At 35.1% G+C, this 21,745-nt stretch overlaps 1 protein-coding gene across 16 annotated transcripts in view; it reads left to right on the top strand.

Moving 5' to 3' along the window:
- The window catches only part of FRYL (FRY like transcription coactivator), a 259,369-nt gene that overhangs the window by 51,978 nt on the left and 185,646 nt on the right, over positions 1-21,745 (top strand). For 9 of the 16 annotated variants that reach the window (XM_060417090.1, XM_042251400.2, XM_060417089.1 and 6 more), the window contains exon 3: positions 16,781-20,835. In XM_060417090.1, the coding sequence (XP_060273073.1) occupies positions 20,634-20,835 (202 nt within the window). In that variant the 5' untranslated portion in view covers positions 16,781-20,633. Of the gene's footprint in view, positions 1-12,425; positions 12,496-16,780; positions 20,836-21,745 lie in introns of all 16 variants that reach the window. The other 7 variants (XM_060417093.1, XM_015096495.3, XM_060417092.1 and 4 more) reach the window with 4 other exon arrangements.

The raw sequence follows: 21,745 nt of genomic DNA, 5'->3' as shown, positions 1-21,745 counted from the left end.
GAGCTGAAGGACGCCCAGAGAGCTGGTTAAACATTATTTCTGGGTGTATCTGTGAGCGTGTTTCCAGAGGAGATTAGCGTTTAAATCACCAGTGTGGGTGGGTGTCATCCAATCATTGAGGATCCAGATAGAATGAAAAGGCAGTGGAAGGGTGAATTTGTTCTGTCTCCTTGGGGCTTCCATCTTCTCCTGTCCTCAGACGTTTGAGTTCTTGGGCTTTGGATTCTGGGACTTACACCAGCAGCACATCATCCTCTGGCTTTCCAGGTGGCTCAGTGGTAAAGAATCCACCTGCCAATGCAGGAGACGCAGGAAACGTGGGTTCAATCCTGGATGGGGAAGATCCTCTGAAGGAGGAAGTGGCAACCCACTCCAGTATTCTTGCCTGGAAAATCCTGCAGACAAAGGAGCCTGGCAGGCTACACAGTCCACGGAGTATCAAAAAATCAGGCATGACTGAGCATGCCGCACGCACATCACCTTCACCCCCCAACCCCAAACCCTCCTGGCCTCAGACTGAGAATTTTACCATTAGCTCCTCTGTGTCTCAGGCCTTCAGACTCATACTGAATTGTATCACTGGTTTTCCTGGGTCTCCAGCTTGCAAATGGCAGATCATGGGACTTCTCAGCCACCGTAACTGTGTGTGTGTATGTTAGTCGCTGAGTTGTGTCCAACTCTTTGTGACCCCATGGACTGTAGCCCACCAGGCTCCTCTGTCCGTGGAATTCTCCAGGCAAGAATGCTGGAATGGGCTGCCATTCCCTTCTCCAGGGCATCTTCCTGATCCAGGGATCAAACCCAGGTCTTTTTGCTTTCTAGGCAGATTCTTTGCCATCTGAGCCACCAGGAAATCCAATTATAATAAATATCCTCATATATATATATATTTTTTATCCCATTGGTTTTGTTTCTGTGTGAAACCTAACACATTCCGTCTTTGCAGACAAATGAAAGCCCACCTGAAATTGAAGCCTTTATCACTTTCTGTAAGCTTTAAGTTCTGCTCCTTTGAGACTACTTCTCTTTAGGAGATCAAGACTGGTATTTTTTTACCTCTTCTTTTTAACTCATCTTCATCCTTGTCATGATATCTCTGCCTCTTGAACCCTACTCCCCACCCCCCACCTTTTTTTTTCTTTCTCCTAAAGTCTCCATTTATATCCCCTAATCCTTAAATCCTCTCAGTCAGGTTGGCTTTTAACTTTTGTTAATATGCTAGTTCTAAGATTTACACATAGCCTGTGTAAATATTAGAATTATTTTTGTATTTATTTGGAGTGCAACAAATTGTATATATTTCATTTTTGTGACTGATAAGAACTCAATAGATATTTGTTGAACTGTAGGAGATTAGGGAGCTTTCCATGTGCTAGATCCCTAACTGAAATCTCTTATAAAAGAGGTAAGTCTCAAGTACAAGTTTATAAATATCTTGTATTGAACCTTCAGGGAGTGACCTCATTTAGAAATAGTAAGATCTGACTTTGCTTTTGAAACAATTTTTACAATTCAGTGAATATTGGGTAATCCTTAAACTCTTTATGCTGGTTTGGCAAAAGATGTTTATATGATAATATCAGAGAATTCTGATGATTTACTAGGGTGTTTAGAACACAAATAGATGATTTCCATGACAGTGAGGAGCAGCCAGGAAACTTCTGACTGTGTAGCATATCTGAATGTACCTCTGCTTTCACCTGAGGAATCTTCCTGACTAATTGTCCATGGGGCCAACTTCTTTTTCTTTAATTAATTAATTTTTTAATTAAGCGTTTTATTTTGTATTGGAGTATAGCTGATTAACAACGTTGTGATAGTTTCAGGTGGATAGCAGTGGGACTCAGCCATACATGTACATGTATCCATTCTCCCCCAGACTCCATGCGGCCAACTTCTGAACAGGTGTCTTGCTAGGTTAAATATAGTGGTCTTGCATGTTGACTGGGTTTCCATGATGGCTCAGCTGGTATAGAATCGGCCTGCAGTGTGAGAGACCTGGGTTTGATCCCTGGTTGGTAAGATCCCCTGGAGAAGGAAACGGCTACCTACTCCAGTATTCTGGCCTAGAGAATTCCACGGACTGTGTAGTCCATGGGGTCGCAGAGTTGGACACGACTGAGTGACTTTCACTTTCACTTTTGTTTGTTGACTAAGTTTAATATACTTGATTCTCATATGTGATTTTGTTTATACTGGGGCCAGCCAGCATGTTTCTTTTGTTAGGAGAAGGGTACTATCATTATGTATTCCATCTTTTAAAATTATAACAAATTTTCTTTTCTTCCTCTCTTATTCTCTCCCTCTCCTTCCCCCTCTCCCTTTCTTTCTACAAATGAGGCTAAGTTACTTTGTGTGAGTTAATATAGCTTAGTATTGTGTAACTGTGCTACATACATTGTGTTGCCTTCTCATACGAGGTCATTTCTCTGAACTTACAATGGAAATGGGGTTTATACAGATTTGTCTTACATGTGACTTTTTGGATATAAATCTACCTTTTATGTCTCTTTGGATCACTTCTTGAATTAAGTGACTATTTTTGTCTTCTAATATATATTGGTACAATGAAAGGGATAGATTATAATTTTGCTTTCATACTAAATGAAATTTAATTTTGCCATTGGGTATGCAGTAGATACTAAACCTTCTAAAGCTATTTTTAAATTAAATTTCCTAAAGTCACATTTCAGATTTTTTGTGTTTCAGTAGTGTTAACTACTGGGAAGTATTTTGGTTGTATTATTTTAAGGTAAAAATATCTTAATGGAAATTTTAAATGAGCTTGCGTAAGATGAAACTAGGACATTAAGTCTTAGTTTCTGGAATTTGAGTTTTAAAAAATCACAATGAAATATCAACTAGGGTAGGTGATTATAGGTAAGAATCGAATTATCATTTGGTACTGTGATCTTCAAGTTTAGAATGATGAAAGATTTTACTTTTAAAACTAAATACCTATAAAACAAAAAACGTTTCGTGTAGCTCATGGTTTGACAGGTTTATGAAAGGCTTGAAAGAGAAAATTGTCATAGATAAAATACCGCATTATCCATAGGATTTATGTAACTAAGTAAATGAAAGTGAAAAAACCTGGTGAGGTGGGATAAATGACTCAGTTCCTCACTTTGCACTCTCCATATCTTACTTCCTCTCATTTTAAATTTTGCATGAAGATACAGCTTCAAATATAATCATAACATTAATTCAGAGGCTGATATATTAAAGGATAAGCTTTTATTTTGTAATACTCCATTTTTACCATATTGGAACTTTCTAGAACACTCTCCTTCTAGGACAGTTTAGGAGTGGTCGTGTTGTTGCTCAGTTGTGGGCTACTCTTTGCAACCCCTTGGACTGCGGCACGCCAGGCTTCCCTGTCCTTCACATCTCCCAGATCTTGCTCAAACTCATGTCTGTTGAGTCAGTGATGCCATCCAACCATCTCATCCTCTCTCATTCCCTTCTCCTCCTGCCTTCAATCTTTCCCAGCATAAGGGTCTTTTCTAACTGTGTGAGAGACCTGGGTTTGATCCCTGGGTTGGTAAGATACCCTGGAGAAGGAAATGGCTACCTACTCCAGTATTCTGGCCTAGAGAGTCTAGTGAGTCTTTTCATCAGGTGGCGAAAGTATTGGAGCTTCAGCTTCAGCATCAGTCCTTCCAGTTAATATTTAGGACTGATTCTCTTTAGGATTGACTGGTTTGATCTCCTTGCAGTCCAAGGGACTCTCAAGAGTCTTCTCCAACACCACAGTTCTAAAGCATCAATTCTTCAGCGTTAAGCTTTCTTTATAGTCCAACTCTCATATCAATACATGAATACTGGAAAAACCAAAGCCTTGACTAGACTGACCTTTGTCGGCAAAGTAATGTCTCTGCTTTTTAAATACGTTGTTTAGGTTTGTCGTAGCTTTCCTTCCAAGGAGCAAGTGTCTTTTAATTTCATGGCTGCAGTCACAACCTGCAGTAATTTTGATGCCCAGGAAAATAGGCTGTCAGTGTTTCTGTTGTTTCCTCATCTATTTGCCATGAAGTGCTGGGCCTGGAGGCCATGATCTAAGGTTTCTGAATGTTGAGTTTTAAGCCAGCTTTTTCACTCTCCTCTTTAGGTCTTTAGTTCTTCTTTGCTTTTGCCATCAGGGTGGTGTTATCTGCATATCTGAGGTTATTGATATTTTTCCCAGCAGTCTTGATTCCAGCTTGTGCTTCATCCAGCCCAGCATTTCTCATGATGTACTCTGCATATAAGTTAAATAAGCAGGGTGACAATATACAGCCTTGATGTACTCCTTTCCCAATTTGGAACCAGTCCGTTGTTCCATGTCAGGTTTATAGAGCTGGGTAAGTCACACCACACAACTAGTTTCTTAAGGTTTATGTCTTATTCATTGTTTGTATCCTTCACTGTCTAGCTTGATAATATAACTGGGCTCAGTGAAGGTCATAGAACTATGTCTGTTTTCATTTATTGTACTATACCTGGCGTTAGGTTTCTAGAAAGGCTAATGCGTTTTCTTTTTGTCTTTTTACTTTTATTCTGATAGATTTTCCAGTTAGCATTTATATCTAGCTTAGTATGATTGGAACATGTATTATTGTTCTTAACAATAAGAGCATAACCTGAATTGGGAAGTTGGTCCAGAATCAAGATTCAAAAAGTATAATTCCAGTGACCTCGAATCCACTAAAGTGAGCTAGAAACTAAAAATTCTTGCAAGGTAGAGCAAGAATAAAGGAAAAGGGGCATGCAGGGACTCAGCAGGAAAAGGATGATTTAAGTGGAGTGGAGGGAAGTTAAACCACAGACAGAGCAACTGATACTTGCATGCTTCGTCAGGTTTCCTCTGTAATGTAAAAATTGTGGGCAGAGCATTTTACAGCTGATTTGAATTATCACTGTTTGCTGCTGCTGCTAAGTCACTTCAGTCATGTCCAACTCTGTGTGACCCCATAGATGGCAGCCCACCAGGCTCCTCTGTCCCTGGGATTCTCCAGGCAAGAACACTGGAGTGGGTTGCCATTTCCTTCTCCATATCACTGTTTAAACTGTGATAATTAAAAGTTATCATTAAAAGTTAACTATCAAAGTTAAACATCTTTGGGAAAACATATTTTAGGTTAAAGATTATTTTGAGAATTCTGGCTGAGACAGAGAAATGTCACTTTCCTTTAGAAGATTATTCTTGGACCTTTCATTTAGTAGGGAGACATTAGCAGTAGAGGATTGAGTTTCATCTTAAATGAGCATCCCTATGACTTGGTAGCCATAATATAATTTCTTCCTTCCTCCCTATTTTTTACTCCTGATAAGGCAAATTTATTCTTTCTTCATGAAATAGTCAAGGTAAATTATGTGTTAATTATGCTTAATTATCCTTTTTTGAGAGACCTCTTGCTTTTGTTTTAATGTTCAGAATCAGTATAAAAATACTGAAATCATAATTGCATTTTAATTTGAGAACTTTATCTTGAATAACTCCATATAAGAACTTATTCTTTTAAAATATAAAAGCATCCAGATGTGGTTTTTCTCATTTTACCTACTAGTTGTCAGTTTCCACAGCTGCATAGTTGAACATTTATAGAAATTATGGGTTTGTTTGGGTTAAAACAAAGTAATGTATTATGTTCAGCACCTAATCCATATTTTTCATACATAAGCAGCTCTTAGTGATTAGTGATTGTTATTGATTTCAATTTCTAGGGCCCCATTTCTTAGGGTGCAGTGAATTAATTCTGAATTCTACCCTCCCATGTTTGTAATTTGTTTAGACTGACTTAATCACTGTGGAGAACAAAGCATATTGGTGGGGTGGAGCTTTTTTTGTGTGTGTTGAGTCCTTTTTAGAGTTACTGGATGTACTGGAATGTGAAGGATTAAACTCTGTGGCATGTTCTATATGGTCATTCATAGTGACCAAACTGATTTGGAATGTTGTTTTGTTGCTAACTTTGAAATGTGTTATTTTCTGAACAGAGAATGTTGATCTGAATAAATTGCTTATTATCCTTTATAAATATCTAGGATGAGATGAATTGTCAATCAGTGTAAATCTTATCTGACTCAATACTTTCTTTCATAAACACAGGGAGGAGGCAGTCCCAGGGTAACCTTTCAGGAATAAAAGACAGGCATTGCTGTGCAATTCAGAGGGTTATGTGGTAGCACCATCTTTGGAGCCTGTCACGGTAGGAAGTCATGTTTCAGAGACCTACAGCAAAAAGTCATATTTATTAATCATATTTATTAAGCTTTAATATGTCACTTAACTGGCTCTTCTGTCAACAGCTAGCCAGTTCCTCAGAGAGAGGCGAAAAGCTGTTCTTGTAGATTGTAGCTCCAGTTACTCCCTGACAATGGAGGCTGTGAGGACCACCTCCTTGGCAAAGTCTTTCCTGTCCCGTCCTCCACTTAAATTGATGATTGACTCCCTTGTACCCAATCGTTGCTTGAACATATTTAAGTAACTTGTCTCAAAGCATCTAAAAAGGGTTGCCCCATGTATCTCTCCTCCAACTGGCCTGTAAGCTCCTGGTTGGTTGCTGTTGCATCTGTGTTAGTGTCACTTAGAGCAGATTCTGGGAACTCAGGGTGGATCCTCGGTCTGTGTTAAGTGTTCATCACACTGTGGCTTGTGGAAAGTCCTCAACATTAACTGGTCCAGTTATATTTCTTATAACTGTTTTATTAGTTATATTTGTTCCAGGTGCTCTCTAGTTCTTCAATGAAAAACCTCTACCGAGGCTCATTCTACCCTGAATTCTATACTCCAATTCTTATTTCTTTCTCTGCTGCCAATGCAAATTATCTCCGTTTCCTTTATTTCTTTCAAGGAGCAATTCAAGTTTTTTCTTTCCATGAAGGTTTTTAAAGGTCTGTTTAATTTTAGTAGTAAATTCAGAAATCCAAGAAAAAAGTGAGAAGTGTTAACTAGAACTGCAAACTTAGAATTGGCCTGTTAAAATACATTACACTTTTAAGTAACAAAAACATATTTGTAAATATTTTCCTCTTAAAAATTAGAAGTTATGTTAATTTTGGTAAAATTCTAAATTTTTTTCAAATTTAATTTAGAACCTTGGAGAAATGGGAATTTGGACTAAAGCTTATGGAAAGAAGTCAAGAGGTGTGTTAAATTTTCAGGTTGTCATGAAAAAGGTGTCTTATTGCATCATATGTCATTTGATAACAATTTGAAAGGGATAAAGTTTGATCTTATTGTCCTTATTTGTAAAAGGATTTATTGGGCTTTAAAATTGGAAGTCATACATAGACTCCTTTTTCATCTTTCACCCACTTAAAATAAACCATCATAGTTTATTGAAAGTTAATGTGTATAGGAAAAATCCACAATGTCATTGACTTTTTTTTTTTTTTGAGAAAACTGTTCCTTCTTAGACTAAAGCAGAGGAGACTGTTTGAGCCTAGAACTGTTAGACTTTAGAATGCCGAAAATCGTGGTTGAGTTATAAAAGTTCTACATTTTCGAGTACTCTGTTGTTATTTTTCTTCTATATTGAGGCCATTGCTTAATTCTTTGTTCATTAATAGTATTGTTAAGGATGAAGGGAAAAAACATATTATTGAAACTAAAAGTTAGTAATTTGATTTGATTCTGAGTTTTAGAGTAATTTTATGGTGAATTGTTTTTAATACCTTTATGAACGAAATAGCATGAATGTTAATAGTAGTTTTGTGACATGTTATTATCTATTACACACACATACACTGCTACATGATATGTATATATATTTAACAATTTTATGCTTATGAGTTTGTAAATAATATACAATAGCACTGATTTTACATTTAATAGAATGTGGAAAACATACATTTTAAGGACAGAAACTTTTACGCTTATGCTTATTTTGCATATTATTGGTTGAACTTAATCTTTATTTAGTACTTTGTTATTTTTATGAAAGCTGGCTTGCTAGGTGCTGTGGGAGATATAAAATGAATTTCTTGCTCTTTAGGGACTCATAATCTTGGTGCTGTCAGAAGCACAGGATTTTAGAACATGAAGAGATTTGAGAGATTCTCCTCTCGTGGGTGGGGGCGCCAGTTGTGTGTGTTTAAGTAGTAATCCTTTGATTCTTGTCTACTTCAGTGTCTCCTGGACCCTGCTCCCCATTCTCCCAGACAAGTACTAATGCTATTTTTCATACAGGGTTAAGAGGAATTCTTCTGCTCTGTTTGGTAAGCAGGAAGACCTCGTTACAGGCCATTTTTTGGCTTGTTTTGTTTGCAGGCCAGTTTCTTAGTTCAGTATTTAAAACTATGAAGTCAAGATTATCATTTTAGTGGGTAGTAACTGGGTGGGAGGCTATTAAAAGTGTATTGCAAATGTATCACATGTATCATGTGGGTATATTTATATTGACATGTTATATAAAATGTATTAAAAGTTCATTTATGCAAAATTCTTTTTTTTAAACTGCAGTGAAAGAGTTTAGAAAACATGTGTCTAGTCTCTGTTTCTTCCTTGCTTTAAACTTAGGGAACAGCCATTGATCCTTTTATCACTGGTGCTGCTGCTGCTAAGTCGCTTCAGTCGTGTCCGACTCTGTGCGACCCCATAGACAGCAGCCCACGAGGGTCCTCTGTCTCTGGGATTCTCCAGGCAAGAATGTTGAAGTGTGTTGCCATTTCTTTCTCCTTTTATCACTAGATATATTACTTAATTCTTTTTGCTATGCTCTTTTGTTATCATGTTCAGTTCAGTTCAGTTGCTCAGTTGTGTCTGACTCTTTGCGACCACATGAATCGCAGCACACCAGGCCTCCCTGACCATCACCATCTCCCGGAGTTCACTCAGACTCACGTCCATCGAGTCCGTGATGCCATCCAGCCATCTCATCCTCGGTCGTCCCCTTCTCCTCCTGCCCCCAATCCCTCCCAGCCTTAGAGTTGTTATCATGACCTGACTCTAAGATAAAGTGTTTTCTATATAGTTAGAAATATACGCAGGTGACATTTTCCCACAGTACTAAAGATGTGCAGTGAGGTAGTATTTTCATTATACTTGCATGCCTCTGCGTAGAAATAAACACTTTGGTGGATCTGTTAAGCTGCAAGTATTGTTTATGATGTGCCTAGCTTGGTACCAAGATGTGATTTAAGCACCAAGAGAATTTGGATTATTTAATACTAGTACATAATAAAACTACTCATCAAATATTCATGTGGGCACATACAGAGGCATAATTGTATTCTTGTAATGCACAATATAAATACTAATATTGTCTTGGAGAATCAGCATGGTATGCTGAAGCCATGGTTTGGAAAAAGGCATTGTAGTATGTTTTTATCTGTGGGAATTACTGGCAAGTGTAATTGAGAGATTCTAAATACTGTAGTTGTTTACTTCACTTTTGAATTTGGTTTAAATATTTTTGGTCTTATATTTTTATAATGATTGAATTATGGTAGAAGTTTATAATTGTTTTGTAGATTTTAATTTATTTCTTAAAGATTTATTTTAAAAACAATTTCCCCTTGAAGATAATGTTTAAATATTTATATAAATAGAAACTTTATATAAACATTTATAGATATTTATACATTTATATAAATATTGTATTTAATATTTAAGTATAATGATAAAATTTTAAACAGAGAGATTAGTGGAATGAATGTTCATATACCCATTCTTCAGCTTCAACATTGATCAGCTCTTTGTTAATTCTATCCATTCCGTTTCCCCAGTTCCCACTTACTTTGATGCAGTTCCTCTGTCATACATATCATCTGTAAATATTTTAGGATGTGTTTCTGAAAGACAAAGACTTCTTTTTCTAGTCATAAAAAGTAGATTCTTAAGAATCTTTTTGAGGAATGTACTGAAGTTATGAACACTCAAATTGTGTTTGGGATGTTAGAGTGATATAAAGGAAAAGTGAACTTCTTTAAATAGAATAAATGGAAAAAGAAACACTTGAAAAGCAATTGTACCAAAACACAGCAGAAAAGTTACAATGAAAAAGCCAGTTAATATCTTTGAAGTACCCATGGAGAAAGGAGAGAAATTGGCAGCTTTGAACACTTAGTATGTGTCTATATTCTATAGAGGTCAGTAGGAAGTAAGGCCAAGTGTATTTCATACCATTTGAGATAGAAGTTCTGATTTTAGACTCTTTCTTGAGGGAAAAATCAAATATGTGTACAAAGACTGCCAATCAGGATATTCATTGCAGTTTTATTTATAGAGTGAAGAACTGAACCTTATGTTCAATACCAGTGGAATGATGAAATGCACATACTATATTTATAAAATTTTAACAGTATTTTGTAACCAGTAGAAACAGTAAAACTTAACACCAATTGTATAAAATGTTGAATGCATGTTGAAAGATATGAAAAAAATTAACCCAGATATTTACATGAATTAATACTGGCCATCTCTTGGTATTAGAATTATGAGTAACTGAATTTCTTCATTTTTTTTAGAAGTATTATAGATTTTATCTATCAGCATATGGGATATGAGTTAATAAATAATAATAATAACATCTGAGTACTTATGTCAAGCACCATTTAAGCACTTTTCATCCAAAAGTGAATTCTCATGATAGCCCTGAGAGGTTTTTATTATCTTTATTTTATAAATAAGGACATGGGCATAGAGACATTGACTGCCTTGACAATTTGAGTCTATCATTGTAAGTTTATTCTTTATTTCTAAATGTAGTTTTATCTCTAGTAATTGCAAAGGTACTATAAAGACTTTTGTTTTTCTACTTATTACTTAAAAATATATAGTGAATATTATGGCATATTAGTAAATGATTTGTAATTGATGGCTAACATTTCATCTAGTGACTATACCATGATTTTTTTTTTTCATTGTCTGTTTTTGTCCTGCCCCTCCCCTGCAGTATTCTGCTCATAGGAATAATTGTACAATGATACCTTTGTGAATAAATCTGTCTGCATTTCTGATCATCTTCCTAGAAAAGGCTTTAGAAGTAGAATTATTGGGTCAAAGAGCATAGACATTTTAAAGGCTTTTGATCCAGTTTATGAGGCTGCAGATAACAGATGATCATTCTTCCTTAAATTTAGAGAAATTATTTTGGTGCTATAAATTTCACAGAAATGGGTCAGCTAAACATCAGTGGGAGTTTGTGCTTTCATAGTTGCTCTTATAAAAGCAGGACCTCTCTTAAGTTTACAGACTATAAACAGAGAAAAAGAGAAAAGACACACTTTGGAGATGAAATTGTGGTCATTTACTTGCTCTGTGATCTTGTCTAGCTACTTCTTCATTTTTCTGAATAACTTAAAATTTGGATTAGCCTTGAGACCTCTTTACTATCAGTTGTTTCGTATAACATGTAAAATATATACACCGTATTTTCATAGTTTTCTTTAATGTTTGGTATTTTAGGACCTTAGGATCATAATTAGGTAATTTCCAATGTATAATTTTAAAAAATTATAGGTATAAAAAGCATAAGACATTGCTTAGAGACAGTAATAACCTTAGTTTTAGATGTTGTATTTTTAAGTAAAAAGCTTTTTACTAGTGGATCACTCTCTTCTTGTGAAAAGCAAGAATAAAAATTTGGGGGTCATTGATGATTTCTGTTAAGGTTAAAGGTTTATTGTGGTTTCTCTTGAGCATATATATCTTCTTGCAAGCACTGTGGGTGACTTCTGTGGAGACTTCAGCTGAAGAGTTGAGCAGGGGGAGTGGGAATTTTAACTCAAGAAGGTCCAGAGAATAAATAATGAAATCAGAAAGTTTACCTATGAAATTATTGAAGAGGTTAGGATCAGTTTTCTCCTGGAAAAACTAAAATTGATAAAGGATACTATCAGTAGTCTAGAAATTTGTTTGAGGTACAAATAGAATAAATAGAACACATTCTATTGAAATTTGAAGGCTTTAAGTATTTTAATGAGTAAGAAAAAGCACAGTTGGTTCTCTATCTCTATATCTTCCACATCTACAGATTCAACCAACCTTGGATTAAAATTATTCAGAAAAAAGTTCCAGAAAGTTCCAAAAGATAAAACTTGAGTTTACTGTTCACCACAGAATTAGCATTTTATTTATAATTATTTACATAGCATTTATGTTGTATTAGGTATTATATAATATAGAGAGGGTTTAAAGCATATAGGAGGATTTGCATGGGTTATTTATACATACTATAGACTTTTATATAAAAGACTTGAGCATCTGATGCTTTTGGTTTCCACAAGGAGTCCTGGAAACATTATCTACTGTATATAGAAGGATGACTGTATTACTTCTTAATACTATGAATAGTAAAATTATGACACTATTCACTATAAATGGCAGACAGAAAGTAAGCATTAGGAGGGTTTTTATCAGGGATTTTTAATCCATAATTAGTAATTGGAGTACAGAGGTTCATAACCCTGCAAGATTCACTGTGTTTTCATTTTGGAAGGAGAGGCCTCCAGCACTTTTTTCAGATTCTCAAAGGAAGGACTACAAAAAATTCAAGCTCATACTGGAAGGTAAGCCCTGTGAGCCTAGGGATTTTTGTCTCTTCTGTTCACTCTTCTGTCCCCGATTCTTGGCATATAGTTCTGCTCAATATTTGTTAAAGGTATGATTTTTATAAATTCATGTGTGGCATACATAGTTACAGCAATGGATTTTTTAGAAATTAGGGATGGGAGAAAATTCCAGATTTACTGACATGATGTCTTACTGGGCTGTTTCTACATTTGTCCAAAAATTTTCTTCTTATTTAAGTCTAAATGAGTAGGTAGGGCACTTATACGGAGAAGGCGATGGCACCCCACTCTAATACTCTTGCCTGGAAAACCCCATGGGCGGAGGAGCCTAATAGGCTGCAGTCCATGGGGTTGCAAAGAGTCGGACACGACTGAGTGACTTCACTTTCACTTTTCACTTTCATGCATTGGAGAAGGAAATGGCAACCCACTCCAGTGTTCTTGCCTGGAGAATCCCAGGGACGGGGGAGCCTGGTGGGCTGCCGTCGATGGGGTCACACAGAGTTGGACACGACTGAAGCGACTTAGCAGCAGCAGCAGCAGGGCACTTATATGATAGTTTTGTGATCTAGTTCTTTTTTTTTTTTTTCCTGTGCCAACAGAAATGCTGTTGAATGGGTTAGAAATACTATAGAAATGTAATGCTGTAGAAATGTAAAAGGAAAATTATTCTAAACAATACATGTTCATTCACCAGTTTACTAGAAAATGTACTTTGGGGCTGTGTCCTTATGATTCAGTGAATGAAACTGTTACAGAAACCTTCCCTTTGAATTTGTGAATGGAAAATTTTCCTAATTGTTTTCATTAAGACAAGTAGTATGATAACTGTTATTTTCGCTAAAAATGTAAAATCAACAAAATATAGAAAAATTTACCTGCAGAGAACATTGCTTTATCAGCAAGAGATTTAGATTTTTGCAGTGAGCCCAATTATTCTAGCTCAGTGCCATTATACAGCATTTTTAGCAGGTGATATTGTATAATCCATGCTTGCATTAGTCAGCATCGTAAGTTTCCATACTTCTTAAAAGTTGAAATAAAGAATGACAGAAGATTAAAATGCAGGTTTGTTTTAGATATTGTAAAAATTAAAACATTTATAAAGTAAGAGAAAAAATGAATTTCTAAAAATTAGTGTAGTGGAGTCAGTGTTGATTTATGAATCATTAATTTTCTTTCTTAATTAAAGGGATGACTATAAATTCTTTATTTTAATAACTTTTGTCAGTCAGACAAAGAGGATAATTTGAGTAATTATTTGCTGCCTACACTTGAGTCTTTGTGCATAGATTTTTCACATCTTCCATAATCTTTGGCAGATTAAAAAATATTTCATTTTCCATTTTCTGTACTTATTTTGCCATTATAGATAGGAGCTATGATTATTCTAATTTATTTGAAAATCTTTGCATCATTTTGGTCTTTTGCATCATTTAAAGAGGTCTTTCAATATTCCCAGAATAATTTTAATAGAAAGACTGAAGTTTTCTGTTATAGATTTAATATCTTACATTGTGGTTTCTTTCTTTAGTTGAAATATGATTGAATCTTTAGGTCACCACACTTTCCAGTATTCAAGTGTAAGTACAAAATATATATTAAAGTGAAATTTAGGATTTCAAGTTGGAATCTATGAAGTAATTTAGCTTAGTCTTTTGACTCAGTGGTATAACCCTTTCTATAGCATTTCTAACAATCTTTACCTAAAAACTCAGCAGGAACTCCATTTCTTTATGAAGCAGGTTTTAAATGAATTATATAATAATTAAGTTATTCTTTTTATTATATTGAGCTCAAATCTACCTTGTGCTTGGAACCATAGCTTCTTGTTCTCCTTTTCAGATTATGAAGTATTCCAAGCCTGTAAATATTGAGAGTACTTACATTGAACATCACTGAAACTCATTTTTTCTTAATTTCTGCTCTATTTGTTTAAGATTATAGTTTTATGTATCAATGTATATCAGAGATTTTTATGTCAGAAGTTTTACTACAGTTAGGGTACATTAGATTTGTGGCATTTCTTTTCTTCATTATTCTTGTAATACTTTTCAGAAAGGAAATGAGGTTAATATGTTACCTGAGCACCTATTCAACTTTCTCTTTTACTTTCTAGACTAAAGTGAAACAGAGTTGTCCCTGAAGGACCTCATTTGATCTGAGAATCCTTCCAAGCAGAGCTGGGCCACTGTTCTCTTTATTACACATGGAAGGTTCTAGATCATTAGTCTTATTGCTGATTTAAAGCCTTGAATCTTTAAAGCTTGTGCTATTTGACTAATTTACAGTCTTCTGTTCAGTGTTGTCAAATGCCATCTGACCTCCTTAAGTCACTCTTGAGCTTATTCTTTTAAAATAAGAAACAACAGGATCGGTCATGTGCGTACCACGACCGCAGTTACCTGACCTCTCTGACCTTGACCGTCTCAAAAGTAGTAGTATAGAAGCAGTAATAAAATCTATTCTTTTCAGGGCTTCCCCAGTGGTCCAGAGGTTAAGACTCTGCCTTCCAGTGCAGGGGCTGTGGTTTCAATCCCTGGTCGGGAAACTAAGGACACACGTGCTGTGGAATGTGAACCCCCCCCAAAAAAACTACTCTTCTTATAGATAAAGTATTCTCCAAATTAATCAAGTGAAATGAAAATAAAAGCTCCATTTTAGGTAGTCTATATGGAGAGAAGATAAAAGTACAATTGACCTGCCCCCCCCCAAAAAAAACCCCCATCACCACCAACAAAAAAACCCCAAACTACCCCTGAACAAAACAAAAATAGTATAAATTTCATTAAATACAGACTAGTACATGACTGCTCTGCTCACTGTAGGCAAGAAATGATATGCTGTTTGTCACATAAGTTTTATTTGCTTTGAGGGAGAAATGATTCCATGAAACTAAGATAAAGTATCAAAAGTTATGGTGGGATTGTAGATAACCATGTTGTTAACAGATGCAGAAATATTTGGTGGGGCAGTTAAAAATTCGTAAGTCTGAATGATAATTGATAATAAACAAGTACATCTATATTAAATTAGTAGTTTCGTATTTACCAGTTTGGGGCTTCAGAGATTTGGTTTTAGTCATGATTTAGCTGATTATGCTTGTGAATAAATGAAATATTTTTATATTTTTCTAACTTGGCTAAAGGAATTTCAGATTAAGAACTTTTAAGTACACAATTAATATTTTACAAAATAGTTCTTTCTTTTGGGCTGGGAATTAAATTCATTAAACAAGAAAATAGTAAGAAACAGGATGTGATTTAAAATGAGGTTGATTTGTGGTTCAATGACAAGTTAAAAATGTGGCCTATTGAAAAATGCACAACCTTTCATGGTACTAAAAACATGAAATGTATTTGATTGCATGTGAGGCCTTATATGCAGTTAAAGGATAACTCCTTTTGGTCATTGGTTTCATTCTTAGTAGTCATCAAATTATTACATATAAGGTATAATAGTTCATAATCCAGCACCTGCTCAGAGTTATTATAGTTGGACTTTGAAGAATGTGCACCATAAACACTGTCGGCAGATGGAATAATATTAGGCCTAGTGGATATATGAACTATTTTGCAAATCTGATTATTTTGGTGAATAAAATGAAAATGGATTTAATTTATTATTGAACAGTTAGGGTATTGATGTATTTGTTCAATTTTTGTCTAGTAAAAGCTTTGTTTGTTGCTGCAAAGAGAAGAATGGAGGGGGAAAAAAAACAACTGTAGATTAAAAGGGATTTAGGAGAAACAGTAACAATTGCCTGTATGGATTTTGTTTAGCTTTGAATTAGACACTTATGAGACAGTTGGAGAAATATGAGCACTGATTGGTAGTTGATGTAATAAAGAAATTATTGTGAATTAATTGTGGATATTATAATGATACTACCTTATGTTTATAAAAGCAAATCTTTGTCTTAGAAAGAGACATACAGAATGGTCTACAGATAAAGTGGTATAATGCCTGGAATTTGCTTCAGAATGCCCCAGAGTGGTGGGATAGAGGTTGAGGGGTGGGTGAAGACGTAAATGCAGTAGGATTGGCCATGAGTTGATAAGGGTGGGTTTATCATAATAGTCTCAATAATTTTGTATTAGTTTGAAAATTGTCATAATAAAAACTTAGAAAAAACATAACACTAATTGAAAGAGGATAACTGTAGCACCTAGTGACCCTGCAATATAATATATGCATAAGTAAGGGTGGATGTGAGTCACACACAGATGTACTTATTATAAACATGTCTAATGTATCAATCTCATATTTTGTTTTTCTTCAGAGCTGAAGCCATTATTTAATCTTGGATGATTAACACCTAACTGCTTAATTCTCAAAACTGCTCAAGAGTCCCACAGCCAGGATTAGATGATCCAGCTTACCGCCAAGAAGTTCTTGTCTTGAATTCTACGGTAAGATTATAATAAATATTCTAAAGGTGAAATAGTGACTTACAGGTCTCAAAAGATTTTTAAATGCTGTCTTTGAGTGACTACCCCTGTTAGTTATAATTTATAACTGCTATAATTTCTTAATTCTTTAACTGTTACAGCAAGAGTTCAAAGTTTTGATAATCAACCAAAGATCTTAGAAATAGCTTTATGGCATTTCGCCATCATAGATTCAGCTGGTAATGGATATTGCAGGCCCATGCTTTATACCTCGCTATTACATCTCAGGGACGGTCCTCCAAAAGCTGACACTGAAAAGGAGTTTGACTCCTAGATGTTTATTAGGAATCCACACCTGCAAAGAAAGGACGTTATTGGACAGAAGAAATTGAAGCGTATTGCAGGCTCAACAAAACCTTGGCCAAGCCAAACAGGGAGTCTTGTAGTTGTGAGAGTTAAGCTTCCTGGGGATGAAGATAAATCCTTAGTGTGTTTGCTTCATGCACAGGCTATTAAAGAAGCCTCTCAGCAAACATTTGTTGAAAGAAGGAAATCTGAAAAAAAATCTTGTGGTCTCTCCTATATCACCTAATCCTTGCCCTTTCTTTTTCCAACTGAAAGTGTGGTTTAGAACAGTGAGGTTAACAGTGACGTGTGTGGTTGTCTTGTATATCATGAACAAACATGAAGCTAACTTGCCCTCATAATCAGCATGTTTGTTGCGTACTACTGTATTCCTGGGCGCCACAGATAAGGAAGACCTACAAAGGGACCTGAGAAAAACAACACACATAAGTTTCAATGTGCTGGCTTCCATTGTAGCTCAGTTGGTAAAGAATCGGCCTGCAGTGTAGGAGATCCTGGTTCGAGGAGAAGGGATAGACTACCCACTCCACTATTCTTGGGCTTCCCTTGTGGCTCAGCTGGTAAAGAATCCGCCTGCATTGTGGGAGACCTGAGTTCAATCCCTGAGTTCGGAAGATCCCCTGTAGAAGGGAAAGGCTACCCACTTCAATATTCTTGGAGAACTCCATGGATGGGGTTGCAAAGAGTTGGACACGAGGGACTTGAACTAAGTTTTAAAGAACAAGAGACCATATCAGTAAAGAGGAAGCAAACAAAAGGCCAGCATGGATCTAGAGGGCATTATGTTAAGTGAAGTAAGTCGGACAGAGGAATACAAATGCCATGTGATTTCACTTATATGTGGAATCTCAAAAACAAAAAAAGTAACACAAATAAATCAGAAATAGCTCATAGACACAGAGAACAAACAGGGGCTTGCCAAAGGGGAGGGCATGGGGATATGGTTGAGATAGGGTGAGGGAGATCAAGAGGTACAAATTTTTAGTTATAAAATAAGTCATGGAGATGTAATATATGGCATAGGAATATAGCCAGTAATATTGTAGTAATGCTGTGTGTGTGACAGGTGGTAACTAGACTTACCATGGTGATCACTTCATAATTATCCATATAAAAATCTCGAATCACTATCTTGTACACCTAAAACTAATAAAATATTATAAGCCAGTTGTCCTTCGGTTTAAAAAATATGAATGAGGTAAGATGGAAAAACAAAAATAAAAACCTGGGAAGATACAGGGATAACTTCTAGGTTATTAAAGGACATGGATTATGGTTCTAACCAGTTTGTTTTTGCAGTTTGTTGGCAATAGGATGATCATATATGAATTTTTATCCTTCTGTGCTCCAGGGTTAAGAGAGAATCTACTTCTGAGAAGGATTTTTTTAAAGTCAGTGTTTCTTTCTAGTTGGTATAGTCTTGCTTTAGGGCAAGAAACTTGAGTCCTTTACTTGGCCTCCTTGTTTTTTTTTTCCTCCTTTTTACTGTAGAATTCCATGAGACAGGATTTGCATGAATAAATCCTCTAAATTTCTTCTGAACCTTAATAATATATTAATGCTTTATGTATAGAGGATTTTTACTTAATATCTTTTAAATGAATGAAATAGAGAATAATTGACTTCATTATCAATGTTAAGGATTAAAAACTCATCTATTCAGACCTTGGTGGCTCAGATAGTAAAGAATCTGCCTACAATGCTGGAGACGAACCCTGGATTGGGTAGATCCCCTGGAGGAGGGCATGGCAACCCACTCCAGTATTCTTGCCTGGAGAATCCCCATGGACAGAGGAGCCTGGCAGGTTATATACTCCATGGGGTCACAAAGAGTCGGACATAACTGAGCGACTAAGCACATCACAATTCAGACCAGAAATTTACTTGTTTTTATATTATAGCAATTTCCTTGATATCTGTGTAGACAACCTTATGCTTCATCTTTTAATATATGTAGATCATTCTCTTCCTACTGAGTGCTGGAAGAAAAAGATTGTGTTTCACTAAATGAATCAGGTTTTTTTTTTTTTTTTCTCTTAAGTGTGTATCCTTCAAAGTTATCAGTTTGACTACTTAGGGAAGTTTATGTCTTATCTGTTCAATTTGTTTGTTTTCATTTCTTTTTTGGTCACTTAGTAACCCCACCAGAGGGCAGGCAAAGAAAGGGAGAAAAGAAGATATTAAAGTGCACAAAGTCTTATTTAGTACCTTTCACTGGCACATTTTATCATGCTTCTGGATTACAATAAGGCAGTAGGATCAGTTACTTTTGCTATTTTAAAATATTTAATAGGATGCTTAGTTATTTGGAAATAAATTATGTAAGGTTGATTACTGGGTTTATTGAATTAAATATTTATACTTTAAACTGTTTAATTTTATTTTCTTAGATTCATATATTTTAAATTATCAAATTTTTTTTTTTTTTTTAGTAATTCATCCCAAGATTTCCTTTGCTACTTTAGATAACTTATGACTTTAAGATTATAACTTATGATTGATTATAATGAACAAGTTTTTTTGGTGTGTGTTTAAAAGTACATTCGTACAGATTGGTAAAGAATCTGTCTGCAGTGCAGGAGACCTGGGTTTCATTACTGGGTCAGGAAGATTGCCTGGAGAAGGAAATAGCAACCCACTTCAGTGTTCTTGCCTGGAGAATTCCCATGGACAGAGGAGCCTGGAAGGCTACAGTCCATGGGGTTATAAGAGTCGGACATGACTTGGTGACTAAACCACCACCACCACAGATATATTAGAAAAGATAAACTTTTAAATGAAACAACCACCAGAAAGTAAAGCAGAACCACAGCAGCAGAAAATAAAATAAAAATAAAAGTACATTGGGATGTTCATAATACAGTATAGTTTTAAATTACTCCTTTTCACCTTCTATAAAACTTGATCTTCCTGCAGTCTGCTAGTGAATTTCCGGAATGATAAGAATTATCTTTTGAGTTCAAGTTACTGTTTCACGTTTCAGCTGTTAAGTGTGTTTAAAAGTAAGACACACCTCAGACCAAAGTAAATTTGTCCTAACATTATCACAGTGTAGGTTTTCAAAGTCTAAACGTTAAACTAGATGGATGCTAAGCACTTTATAGTCTCAGTATTGCTGTTACCACCCATTGTACATGTACTTGTATATGTATATATGAAGTGTAGTTTCACAGTTGGTAGCTGTTTGACTTCTTATCAGTATGAACAGCAAATGTCCTAAAAATCAGCTTCAAAACAGCTGGTAGTTGACCCACCTAAGTTCATATGACGTTTCTTTGCTCTTTGACACAAAGAGTGGACCTAACCTTCTCATCGAGGAAGGTGGTACAAATACTTGTCTGTGTACCTGTGGGTCCAGTAATGTAGAAAAACCTTAATATGGAATTTTTGAAAAGAGTTGTTCCTCCTGTTGTTTCGGGAGATATGGTTTTGGGCCCTGTAGAGAGTTTTCAGGAAAGTTCTCCAAGATTACTGAAATTGAAACGTCTCGGTTTGCTTTCATCAGAGAAGACAGAAGATCAGGAAGGTGGAACCCATTTCTGTCACAGTCATTATGACAAACACCAACATCAACAAGTAGGTAAAGTAAAGATGTGTTTTCAATCCTTTAATAAAAAGTATTTTAGAAAAGTAAAATTATTTTTACAAGTATGTATTCTAGTGAGCATAAATCTTTGAAAATTAAGTTTAAATATTAAAAAAAATTTTTAATAGAGTAAATGTACAGTTGGCATAAATGTTTGTAGTATCCGAAATTTTGCTTAGGATTTAGATGGAGAAATACTGATTGCTTCAAGTTGAGATGGAGAAATATTGATTGCTAAGCCATTAATGAAGTTAACAGTTTAGTGATTGTGGAAAATATTTTTATTATGCTTATTGACAAAAATGTTATTGTTACAACCTATAGGATATATAAGTGAAAAAGAAGATACTGAGTTTTATCTATCGCTACAGAAATCACTTTTTTTTAAAGTTCCATTCTTTTGTTCTAAAAGATAAAGAGTATTTGAGGTGAACTATAAAAAAAAAACCAACCCACAACTTTGAATATAATTGTGATTATTTTGTGTCACAATACCTTTGTTTCATATAATTCTGCAGTTGAGTATAATGCATTTTAAAGTTTGAGAGCATGGTACTCATGTGTTAGGAGAACAATCAGATTTGCATATAGTAGCTAGAAAATATTTTTTTAAAAAAGAAAATCTTTAGGAAGATGAAGAAAAATGCCTGCTTTAATATTTTGATTAAAACACTTTAAGATATTAAAATGTTCTTTATGATTATTGATTTTTATTATAGGGAATACTTAATTGCTCATATAAATTAACATAATATTTAGTAGAAAGAAAAGATTTTCTCTAAATTCTTTGAAAATTTCATATATATTCTTACAGCTGTTTTCCATGTATATTTAATATGTATTTATGCATTTTATTTATATAATTCAAAAATTATATTTATCTAAATTGTTTTGATACTCGCTT

Source organism: Ovis aries, chromosome 6, assembly GCF_016772045.2.
Source record: "Ovis aries strain OAR_USU_Benz2616 breed Rambouillet chromosome 6, ARS-UI_Ramb_v3.0, whole genome shotgun sequence".
Lineage (NCBI taxonomy): Eukaryota > Metazoa > Chordata > Mammalia > Artiodactyla > Bovidae > Ovis > Ovis aries.
This window is presented reverse-complemented; position numbering and strand designations above follow the sequence as displayed.